At 47.0% G+C, this 12,653-nt stretch overlaps 1 protein-coding gene across 1 annotated transcript in view; it reads right to left on the bottom strand.

Annotated features, from left to right (window-relative positions):
- Positions 1 to 370: 370 nt before the first annotated feature.
- Positions 371 to 12,653, bottom strand: part of Cyfip2 (cytoplasmic FMR1 interacting protein 2) — a 123,199-nt gene continuing 110,916 nt past the window's right edge. The window contains 3 exon segments of the mRNA XM_038325914.1: positions 371 to 2,949; positions 4,984 to 5,131; positions 6,749 to 6,987. Of these exon segments, the coding sequence (XP_038181842.1) occupies positions 2,782 to 2,949; positions 4,984 to 5,131; positions 6,749 to 6,987 (555 nt within the window). The 3' untranslated portion in view covers positions 371 to 2,781.

Here is a 12,653-nt window from a genome sequence, read left to right as displayed (position 1 = left end):
AACCAGGCATTTATGTGGGTTTCTGGGGATCCTAACTCGAGTGTTCATATTTGACTCAGCAAATGCTTTAACTACTGAGCAATCCCCAGACCCGAAGACAGTTTTATTTTTTAAAGGTCTATTCCTTTGATGAGAAAACAAAATAACTCATTTAATTTAGAGTGAATATATGTGCTGTATTTGAATTTTCTTCTATTTTTTCTTTCAGATTGTTTCAGATAAGTTTCTCTAGATCAGGGTGGCCAATAAATCAGGACAGAGATGCTGGCTTGACGAGTTTGGAAGCGGTTTTAATGGAGATGAAAATGTTTATCAACTAAACACAGGTGCCCCCAAAATACAAATCAAAATATCATCTTCAGCTGCATAGCAAATATGATTTAAGAATTTAACATCTTTTGATCACGAGCGTAAATATAGGTTCACCATAAATAAATGTAAATTCATTGTACAAAAATCCCCAACAACTCTTAATACAAATATGGTACACACTTGACAGTTTCTGAAACAGAATTCTTTTTAAAACATTTTAAAATCTAAGCTTTTTTTTTTCTTGACTTTTACATACATTTAAAAAAAAAAGTCAGAAAGGTGGAAAGGGAGAGAAGGACCACTAGAGAGAGAACACTGAAGCTGTGCAGTGTCCACAGACAAGTGCGGAGGAAATGAGAGAGAGCTCTGCCCTCCAAGTGAGGACCTCGATTTACTGGGATCAAATCTCTTGAGATTGTGGCTCTTCCCAGAGGGTCAACTTTTGGGGTCACGAGTGCAGGATGGGAAGGAGGAGCAGCCAGAATGGTAAACTTCTGAAGGGAACGGGCCGTATCTCCACAGACCAGAGATGGAGCACTTAGAATGAACTCTAGAGTATAAAACCTGTTTATCTGAGAGTCAAGTACTATTCTCAGGCAAGAAGTTTGGGAGGTGGAGATTATCTATGGTCATTAAAAGGAGACAAAAGATCACACTAGGAAGGGGTGGTGCCAGGCAGGAGGACTGACCAGCTTCCATTTCAGGTCACTTCCCTACACTACAAATGATGCTGGCTCTTGCTTAGAGAGGCCCCAGAGCCTGGAGTTAGTGGCGTTGTCCCAGCTACAGCAAGGGCTCTGAATCTGGGGTGTGCAGCAGAGTAACTGCAGATGCGGATATTCTGGCCTTATTCCCAGGGATTCAGACTTAGACTGCCTGAGGCATGCGCAGAAATGAACACTCAGTGTATGACCCTCAAGGGCTCTGATTGACGTGACCTCACTGTGGAATACATGGCTGCATCTGTCAAAGTGTTGGTTATATACATCTCCACTGTTCTCTGTGTGATTAAAAATGGTGATGGGTGTCAATCGCCTCCCTGGAGGAGGGGCTGGCTAGTCCTCTATTTTCTCTCTTCCTCCCTGGGCTGGTGGAATACCTATAATCCACTTCCTACATTTTGGGGGCTCAGGACTGTGGCTTCCCTCTGCAGGTGAGAAGACTAGCTCTGTATGGAGCCACGGCCATCTCCTTAGAGATCTCCTTACATGGGCAGATTCTGCGGGGGCGGTTTAGGTAGCCTGGAAAAATAGAAGTCATTAATCCCCTGTGAGAGGATCTCCGCTCCGGCACTGAACGTGTGCAAAAGGGAGAGACCAGGAAGTTGAGAGCAAAAGAATAAAATGTTCCAAGAACCTTTCAGCAGCTGACATGACGAAAAGGCCAGTTTGCGTAAAGAAGGACTTCTTTTGGGGGTGGGGTGTGTCTCGGGATTGAAAGCTTGCTGACAAGCTGTCCTCTGCCTCTCTGTCTCCAAGATGGTTTAGGTGTCTGTTGAAGTAACCCCTAATGTTTTTCCTTCTTGTGGGATTTTCCTGGATGAGGATCTGTGTTAGGAGGTCACTAAGTGGGTCACCAGCTCGTGGTATGTGTCGTGCCATGGCTGTCATGTCTGTTACCCATGTGGTCCAGTGCTAAGCTTCTGCACGAGGAAAGGGGGTATCTCATCTTCCCACCATGGCGACAAGGCCTAACAGCTCTCCTTTGGGATCTGAAGTTGGCCTGTGCTGACAGATACGTTTCCACACCGTAGGCCTGGCCATTTTCTTCCCCTAGTCCCAACTCAGTGTGATACGGTTTTGAAAGCATCCTTTTTTTGCCTCTCTAGGGCTGTTCTACAAGGAGGGGCTAGGGTGGCTCTTAGGGAGAGTATATAAGGCTCTGACCAACATCATCAATTGCCTTGACAGTCAGAAATCTCTTCGTGATTCACCAAGGGTCAAGTCTTGGTGCTAGACTCCCTACCATCTAGAGCAGGAAGCAATGTGACCATGGAACTGGAGGGGGAAGCCACACAACACAGTAAGCTGAGGCTCACAGCAGAGTCAGGCTGATACCTCTGCTATGGCTACACTCTTCTCTTCTTAGCCCCTAAGACTACAGTGCTGGATCACATATGGATACTGGGTAGGGACCTGTGATGGTGGGAAGTGTCCTGGGAAGCGATCACAGATGGGATGGGAACCGTGGGATGGAAACAGTAGCTCTTAGATATAGTTAAGGTTAAAAATAAGAAGGAAACACGCACTGCCCTGTGTTTCTGTTGTTTTTCATTTACACTATGGAAAACCCACCATGGAGCTATCATGGGAGAACATGCAGGAGCCCAGATGTGTTGGAGGAGTTGTCTTTTCCTTCCAGGCCGGTTCCACATGCTGTCAGCTGGACCTGCTGCAGGCTGACCTCTGTGTTCCCTCTCCTGTTTCTCCTCCTCCTCCAGGTTGAAGGTCTGTCTGCAGGACTTTCGGCCTAGCAGGTGGTGGCTAGTGACTGGTGGATTGGGGGCTGGAAGCAGCGCACGTGCTCCACAGTGGAGCTGTCTGTCTCCACGGACTTCATGTACTTGTTCAGGATGGCGAAAACCTCATTGTTCAAGATCTGGTACTTCCTGATGCGGTCAGCCATCTTCTTCAGGGGCTGTAGAAGGATGAGGACGCTTAGGTTAGGATGGGAGCAAAGGGAGAGGTGAAGAGGGGGCTGGATCCACATTCTTGATGTTTTGATGGTCACATTCTCTCCTTTTAAAGAGAAAAACATATTTCTCTATGGTTCCCAAATAAAATGCTGAAGGTTACCGATAACCTTTGCAAGCTTCAAAGCTTACAATAAATTTCCACAATCAAGACAGTACAGAACCATCACATAGACCAAGGAAATAGAACTGTGGGGCTAGAAACAAACTCTTGTGTGTTGGGTCAATCGACTCTGAATAGGATGACAAAACCATCTGAAGTACCGGTGTGCCAGGGACAACCTTTGCAACAAATGCTGGGAAAATCGGATACCGACATGCCGAAAAATGCCGAGCCTTATTTTATAGACTGTATACAAGAATAAGTTGGAAATGGATAAAAGGCTTCAGTAGGAGTCAAGCTATGACGTTTTTAGAGGAAAGTACAGAAATAACTCTTCATGATGCTGGGTCTGGCAGCCAATGCAGAGTAAAACGGAGACGTCAGGGCATTAAAGGATATCACCAATGGAATGGGAGGATTTGTAACACAGGTAAGAAGCTGATGTTCTGAATACATAAACTGCTATGATCCTGGGCCGGTAAGATGGCTCGATGCATAAAAGCACCTGCTGCCAAGTCTGAGGACTTTGGTTCGATTTCTAGACCCTACATGTCGGGAGGAGAGAACTGACCCTGGTAAGCTAGCCTCAGACCCCCCCACACATGGTGTGGTGGCAGGTATGTTCCTCCAAACACATATGAATGTTTATAAAGGAAGGAAAATGTGAAACAAACGTAAGCTGAAACTAAAAAATTGGAGAAAAGACTTAAGACATTTCTCCACAGCATATACGCAAAGGCTCAATAATACATGGAACTTGGAATTCTTGAGTGTTATTGGTAGGACTGTAAAAATGCATCCATTAGGGAAAACAGTATGGTTGTTCCTCAAGAAATTAAAGAGAATTACTAGATAGCCCAGCACTTAGACTTTTGAGTGTATATTCCAAAGAAGTGAAGGGAGAGACTCAGGTGGATGCCTGAGTTCACACTTCGTTATTCCCAGTCCCTAAAGGGGAACGCAACTCAAGGGTCCATCCGCGGGTTGTGTTTTGTGTAAGACGAAATACTAGTTAATCACAACGCATGGGATTCTGACGCACTGTAACATGGAGAAGTCTCACAAAATAAGCAGATCAAAGAGGACAGATACAGTGTCACTCAGTCCATACGGTCATAGACACAGAAAAGCGGTTGCCAGGGACTGGGGAGTGATTTAAATGGACACAGAGTTTCAACGGGAGAAAGTGAAAATACCTGGGACATGTTGGTGGCAAGACACTGTGCGGGTATTTAAAGTAACACTGAACTGGGTACTAGGTAATCGTTTGTTACAATGACCACCACTCTTAAAAACCTGTGTGTGTGTGTGTGTGTGTGTGAGAGAGAGAGAGAGAGAGAGAGAGAGAGAGAGAGAGAGAGAGAGAAAGAGAGGCGGCTCCTACTTCCTTTTCTCACCTGGCCCCTGGCCATATCCTTTGTTCTAAACACGTGTCTTCAAGGCTCTGTGCTGTTTGGTAGTTGCTCCTCATGTCTGGAATCTGTCCAGGCCACCTGTCCTGTGCGCTGCCAGCAATCCTACACCTGGCCCAAGCCCCAGCTCCTGGGAAGACTCTGACCTTGTCTCTATCACGGCTGTCTACTTTAAGGGCTTTGTTTCCTCACAGCACCCATCCTCTCCCAGTGCCTGGCATGACTCAAGTGTCCAGACCCTGTGGACCGGCAGAGTCTGTCTGGGACAGGAGAGGGACACTGGAGACCAGACGTTCAGACTTGCTTTCAGGGTGACCCACTCTATCACAGCATGTTACGGGCAGGACCTTTCTAAGCAGGCCCCCAACTTCTGAGGGTCTGTCCACAGCCATCACCCTCCATAAGCAATTTTCCCGTTTTCCTCCTGAAGACAGCCTGCTGCCAGGCCAGCCACATCTGCTTACCACGTTCTTAATGATTTCATCCTTTCCGTCCTGCCGCTGCACCTTCAGCAGATGGTAGCAGAAGTCGAACAGGTCAAAGCGTCGCTGCTGGCCCAGCAAGACGATGATGGAGCAGCCTGCCCAATTCAAGCCATCACCGAAGCACTGCCTGGAGGTGGGGAAGGGAAAAGGAGAGAAGTAGAGAAGAAAGGCTGTCTCCAAAGCTGGGGGTACAGCTGTCGAGCGGGCCTGCCTCTTTGTAAAGTAGGTACAAGTGAGTCAGGAGGTGGGCATTGGGTTGTTTCCAGGGACTCTGGTTAGATAACAAGTCCTTTTTAACCGCAGAGGGGTGTGGAGCCCAAGGAAACAACAGTCAGCTTGGAGGAAAGAACACAACCAGACGAGTGTGTGTGCATGTGTGTGTGCACACGCGCGCACACACACGAAGGCCAGAGGCTGCTGTTGGGTGTGGCCACTCTCAATTCTTTCTACCTTACTTTCTCAAACAGTCTCTCTCTAAATGTGGCTTTGCCAATGCAGTGTGAGACTAGCCGGGGGATGATCCTCCAGGCATCCCCCTGCCTCAGCCTCTGTAATGTCAGGATTACAGGTGCATAGCACCTCATTTGGCTTTTTGACATATGTATTTTTAATCATGTGTCTGTGCGTGGATGTGCACACACGAGTGCAGGTTCCCACAGGAGGCAGAGGCAGAGGCAATGGGTCCTCCTAGGGCTGGACTTGCCGGCAAGTGTGAACCATCTAAAGTCTAACATAGGTGCTGGGACCTGAACTCTTGACCTCTGCCAATGGCAATACAGTGCTCTTAACCACGGAACCATCTCTCCAGCTCCTCCTCTGGCTTTTAAACATGGCTTCTGGAGAGCAGAACTGGGGTCTTTAAGGCTTGTCCTGAGCCATTTCCTCAACTCTAACCAGCCTCTGAGACTCACATGGTGGGCTATAGGGATCAGGTACTACTCATACAGGAGGCCAAGAGCGTCCCTGGGGCTCTCATAAAGCCCCCCTGTTGGCCTCAACTCCCAAGAGACACGTGGATGACTATAGGGTGACCCTTATGTCATTTTCTTTGTTCAGAAGTTAATAGCCCAGGCTGCCCTGGGGAGGTCCCCTGCTTCTCTGTCACAGGCTTGGGAAGACATAAACCCCATGGCTTGCTGGTCTTTCTCTTCACGTTCTAGCGCTACTTCCTCAGGGAACCCTGATCAGTTCCTCCCCACCCCTTAACTGTGACTGAATCCAAAAGGACCGGCTGGTCACCTCTGCCACCGCCCACAGCATGAAGCTAGATGGGTACAGAAAGCAGGGGGCTCTGCTCCTGTTTTCTCTGATAGGACTGGGGGATCCAAAGGCTCCTCTTTTCCTGAGAGTGGGGTGAGGTGGATGGTGAGGTTCCCAAGGGTGACAATTCAGTTTCCTGAACTTTCCAGTCCCTTTCTTTCACAGCCCCCATCTCAGATATGGCTACAGGATCAGTTCTAGTCTGTGAATTCAGGTCTGACACCGCACCCAGCTCCATTCTCTTGTGTCTGCCTCCTGCCCCATGTGACACCCTGACCTCTGTGCCTCCACATTCTGTTTGGCCCTTTTAACCTCTGGAGGCCAAGAACAGTCTGCTTTTGCCACGTCCAGCACTGGCACAACGACCAGTATGCTTAGTATTTCTGTTCATGCCCCTTCGGTCCCTGTTCTCCTTTCAGGCCAGTCCCAGGCATCCCCAGACATGAGAGAACTGGAGGACAGGTAGCTGGGGGGATGCACTCACTCAGCTGTGAACTCGTTGGTCCCCACAGGGATGCAGTAGACAAACTGCATGGCGCTCCACAGCCTGTGGAATTCGACACATTCATCCACATGCATGACGCCATTGGTGGGTGGCGGGCCCCTCCAGATGGGATCCTGCAGGTAGCTCCGAATTCGGGTCAGGATGACTTCAAACATGGACAGGCCACAGCAGAGCCGCTCCTTGGTCAGCAGGTCACCTTCCCGAGCGATGGCAATTTGCTGGGACGGGAAGGATATTTAAACATTACAACCACATCTGAGATCCCATCTGCTCCACCTCCACTAGCGAGTCCTAAAGTAGAGAGTGCCTGTGCTAGCCACACCTAGAACCTGTTCACTAGGACTGGTACCCTGCCCAGAGCAGGGCACGGTGGGTAAGAACTAGAGGGCTTGGAAACCTTATGGCTTCGAAGTCTTGTTGGGGCTGAGGAGATGGTTCAGTGCAAGTACAAGGACCCAAGTTCTGTCTTCCAGAACCCAAAATAAGAAGCCAGGAATGGTGCATGTGCCTGTAATTGAGGCACTGGAGAGGCCAAGATGGCTAACTGGGTACATAGAGTCAGAAGTAGTCAGATTTATAATGTAACACTACTGGAGTGTCTTTACAATGTAACACTGCTAGGGTGTGCCTTTACAATATAACACTTCTAGAGGATGTGTTTACAATGTAACATTACTAAAGTGTGTCTTTACAATGTAACACTTCTAGAGGATGTGTTTACAATGTAACATTACTAGAGTGTATCTTTACAATGTAACACTACTAGGGTGTGTCTTTACAATGTAACATTACTAGGGTGTGTCTTTACAATATATCACTACTAGAGTATGGTTCTGTTCAATTCTGTGGGTCCATTATTATTTCTCTTTCACTGATTGAGGAAAGCTGAGGCAAAGGTATAGCCAAGGAAAGGTACAAAGCTTGGATTTTGCTCAACATAACTTAGATCGGCAAGTTAATTTATGAAGTGAATTTGGCAAGTTGGAGAAAATGACATTTACTACAATCCTATCGAACCACCAGCACAAACTCCACGGATGAACAGAATATGGGTGGGGGGTGTGTGTGCGCATAGAAAACATTTCAGAAGGAGTCAAGTTAGTCGTGGGTACAGATGGGCTGGGGGAAATGGGTGAGCTTCTCACATTTAAAATAGTTTTGTACAGTGGAATGTGCTAGAAGGAGCGTATGCTACTGCTTTAAATTTGTCACTGACTTCATAGAGTGATTTTCTCTAGTTAGAAACCCTCTTTGACGATGGCGAATGGTCTCTATTAGTAATTCAAACAGGCTTCTCATCTGGTCCTGGCTACCGCATATCGAGTCCTTAGACAGGCACACAAGCACATCAAACACACGGCCGCCTTGCCCAGCTCTCTGTGCAGTGAGTGAAAACATCTAAGAGCAAAGGTGCTGAAAGCCATCTGCAAAGCACATATTAAAAATCTAAGGTCAAACTCAGGTCTTCTCGTCTGGGAACAAAGCTAAAGAAAACTAGCTTCTAAGACAGCCACATTCACAGGACAGACGTGGGATCAGCTCCTGGTGGGAGGAAGGGTTGTGGGGGAGGGCATTGTGTAGGGGGCTTGGAGGTACCACCTGGCCTCTCCCTCAATGTTCTCTTTCTTGGAGATCTCCCCCCACCACAAAAAAAGAGGGTAGCTTCTAAGTAAACCCTGGGAAGAAAATAAATCAGGAAGTATAGCCAGTGATAAATGTGGGCCATGAGTGTTGTCATGACAACTACAAAGCGAAAAGGTCTTGGAAGAAAATGAGTTCGAGAAGAGTTGGTGTATATATGTTTGAAAAACAAAAGGGGGAGGGGAGGTCACCCCGATTCATGGCGAATAAACTTGATTCCACAGGCAGACCCAGGAGATCGCTCACGCTGCCACAGGTAGCTAGAAAAAGCACTCTAAGATATCATAAACCTGGTGCTTGATTCTGTTCTTTTGTGTTTACTCTATTCTGCTCAGCTCTCCACATGCGAGGAACAATTGATACCCTGGAGATGCTCAGTAAAAAAGAAAATGACCCATGTATGTTCTCATCAGCAAATTGACAGACTTCTGCTATTCTAATTAATCTGTTGTCTGATTATTCATTCAGGCAGTGACTGAGAATCCTAGCTTGGGGGTGGGTGGGTAGAAACATTGGCCAATGACATTGTAAAACCTGGGGTTTGACTTCCAGCTCCCCATCCACCGTGGCCAATAAACGAGGCCTTCCCCCCTTTCTCTGAAGTTTTCACCCTTCCCTTTCATTCTGTGAACCATAAAAGTCATATGCATTCACTGAGTAAAATTTGGAGGAAAAATTTAAATAACATGTAAGAAAGATAACATTCTACTTATCCCATTACCCAGCGATAAGCTGTCTTAAAATACAGATATATGAATATTGTTTGCAGTTATGAATATGTATACATGCATGTATATAGTAGATCATCTCTATCACATTTTTCACTTAGCGCATCTCTAATTTAAAAACACATTTCCATAATACATTCAGTGCCATGGTTTTTAGAGGACTATCTAAAAACAGTCTCTGATAAATGTATTCAGTCCTCTACCCTTGCTGGTTATTTTCAGTTGTGCACAGATCTTCAGTGTTGGGGGCCATCCTAAAGCAACTGCCCGTATACATAACGTCCTGTGGGCATTGTCGCCTGTCATGCTGCTGGATGACAGGTCCTAGAATTAGAGGAGGTCAGGGCATGCAATTACTTTAACAAGGCCTTTGCTATGTGGTAGTGAGTCTCAAGAAAGTTGCCCTGATGACTTCCCATGTGAAACACATGCCTATACTCCCACCAGACTAGCCAATGTGCTCTAAAGAGAAAGGCCATTAACAAACAACAAGATGAAAGCTACCCTGACCTTGCAGGTACTTCAAATTGCTGGTAATGTTGAACTTTTTCTGTTTGGTGGCATTTTTTTTATATGACTTTTTGCTTTTGCCTTTTTTTGGTATATCATTATGTGTGTGCAAGTGTGCTTTGCCTGCCCCCCCCCCCCCGTGTGTGTGTGTGTGTGTGCATGTGGAGGTCAGAGGTCAACTTTGGATAAATTTTTGCTGTTAATTTTTTTCAAGACAGGGCTTCTCTGTGTAGCCCTGGCTGTCCTGGAATTTACTCTCTTGACCAGGTTGGCCTCAAAACTCAGCGATCCACCTGCCTCTGCACCCAAGTGCTGAGATTAAAGGTATGTGCCACCACTGCCTGGCTGTAGTTCTGGGTATCTTTATCTGATTTTTGCTTATTTTTTGAGATAGGATCTGTCACTGAACCAGAATCTCACTGTATTGGCTAGACTGGCTGCCAGGAAGCCCCTGAGAGCTGCCTGTCCCCTCTTCTATTGCTGGGGTGATAGGTGTGTCACCACCTGTGGCTTTTATGTGGCTACTGGGAATCTGAACACAGGTCTTCATGTTTGCCTGGAGAACACTTTACCAAGTGAATGACCAGTCTACTCTCATTTTCTTTTTACATTAAAAAAAAAAAAAAAAAGCCCATCTAGTGCTTGATGCAAACGTGGCCAGTCTGTGGCTTGTTCTCGTGTGTGGAGGATGGTGCTTAAAATTAGCTCTTACATGAAATACCTAATCACATGCATAACTTCTCAGTATTCTTTCCTTTGGCCCTTTGCATATTTTGGAATTCTGATTTATTCTTTAACAGTAAAGAAATGCAGACTCTACCACATTGTGTGCGTGTGTGTGCGCGCACGCGTGTGTGTGTGTGTGCGTGCATGTGTGCCCGTGTGTGTGTGTAAATTTGCTTTTCTGCATGTATCAATGAGGTCAGGCTTTCCTGCTGTTTCCTCTGTAATATTCCTGCAAGTGCAGGAGAACTCAGAGAACAGGTACTCACAGCTACAGTGAGAGTCTGGGGAGAAAACAGGCACACAATGATTTTTAGCAAGCGGAATATCAGCAAAGGCACCTTCCTCCCCTGTGAGTGCCTCGACCCTTTGCCAACCTGGAAGTTTTCTTCCCAGCTGCCAGTGGCATAACACAGTCTAAAAGACACTAATTTTAAAATGCAGGCCGGCTAAGGAGGTGAAACAGCTACCATCCTGTTTCATAGATGGGAAAATTAAGACGGGGAAATTAAATGTTTCGTGTGAGATTATGTGACGGTTCATGGTAGAGCTAGGACAATGGTGCGGGCTGAAAACCAGGTCACCTCAGCTTGTTCAGAAACAAATGCAGACGCCACACTGCTCAGACCTCCCTGGTTTAAATCCGCCACGACCATTTCCTGTCACTGACCCAGACACCACCCAAGATCCTGGTGGCAGAGAAGACCTAGTGGCCAGTTTCAGTGTTCACAACTTGTTAGCACTTCTTTGGCCTATGGGTCGATGAAGTTGTATTTCGTATTATGTATGTATACATTTAGTGTGTGTGCACATGTGTGTTTGGCACATGTATAGAGCCCAGAAGGCAACTTGCATGAATCATTCATTTCTTCCCTCATATGGGTCTTGGGATAAAACTCAGCCTGGTAAGCTTGGTAGCAAGTGCCTTTATCCACTGGGCATCTCACTGCCCCCAAGTTTTCCTTTTTAGTCTTCTTTCCCACCTATTATCTACACACATGATCCTAGATCCTACCCTACAATCTTTCCTCCACCCTCCTTTCCCATTCTACATCCAGCTTGATCTGACTGGAGTGCTAGAATACCCCTTGAAAAGGGGGCAAATTATCAAACTGGCACCGCCTCTCTCGCCAGGCTCTTGTTTGTTAAACACTCAACACTGGATAAACTGGGATTTCTGTCAGCCCCAAGGAAATGGTGTTCACAGAATGGCAAAGGAATGCACAGCCATGAGTGGAAACACATGTCAAGCCCCCTAGGCTCACAAAGCTGGATTCTTGCAGGATGACACCCTGCAAGCAGCAGGCATGCCGGCATGCCACTGGCTTGGGGGATTTCTCCCTAAAAGGAAATCATCTTAGAGAATTTCCTCTGTTCGACTCCTGCTGCCAAAAAAGTGGGAAGACTCTCTCCAGTGTCCAAATTCTCCGCTGTGAGCCAAAGACCCCAAAACTCCTAGAGTTAGTCACGGTTTCCGGTGGGAGCCTGATGCGGTGGCTTTGCAGTCGACACCTATGCAGATGGGGCTTGCCACCAGGAGAGTGGCTACCTCTGGCCCTCTGCTGAGAGTGCGGGTTCTTCTGACCACTTTGATATCCCAGCAGGAAATGTGAGTCTAAGGGTTGCTTTAAATCCTGAACCGCTATGATAGTCAGTGTGGCCAGCAACACAAAGCAGCTAGGCCATCCCTACGGTGTCCTGTGCCACCTCACCCCCTGCTTACCTCCCAACGGGAGGCTCACTGAAATCCACTTGAGACAGAAATAGACATTTTTGTGCCTCTTCCCCTATTTCTCGTCTGTCCCGCCTCCGTACAGAGTCTAAGAGCTCCGAAGGCAGGAATCTTCCTTTACCCAACTCAGTGTCCACAGGAACTGGCACCATTTTTCAAGTTAATTTATATGGATTCAACAGGAGCCCCAGCAGCTCTGACGATATTAGAACATTATAGATAAAACTCAAATTGTCTTTGATTCTTCATCTTCCCTATCTCCTATCTCCATCTTTCTTCAGAATTTCCCGGGGTGAATTGGTGTGCTGGAAGATTTTTCTGTCGACATAAGCTGAAGCCATCAGAGAGGCAGGAACCTCAGTTGAGAAAATGCCTCTCTAAGGGCATTTTCTTAGTGACTGATGGGAAAGGGCCCAGTCCATTGTGGGTTGGGCTATCCCTGGGCTGGTGGTCCTGAGTTCGTAAGAAAGCAGGCTGAGCAAGTCATGGGTAGCAAGGTAGTAAGCTGCACCGTCCATGGCCTCTGCATCAGCTCCTGCCTCCAGGTTCC

This window comes from Arvicola amphibius, chromosome 4 (genome assembly GCF_903992535.2).
Source record: "Arvicola amphibius chromosome 4, mArvAmp1.2, whole genome shotgun sequence".
In the NCBI taxonomy this organism is placed as follows: Eukaryota; Metazoa; Chordata; class Mammalia; order Rodentia; family Cricetidae; genus Arvicola; species Arvicola amphibius.
The sequence above is the reverse complement of the archived record's forward strand: the minus strand, read 5'-3'. Positions and strand labels throughout refer to the sequence as shown.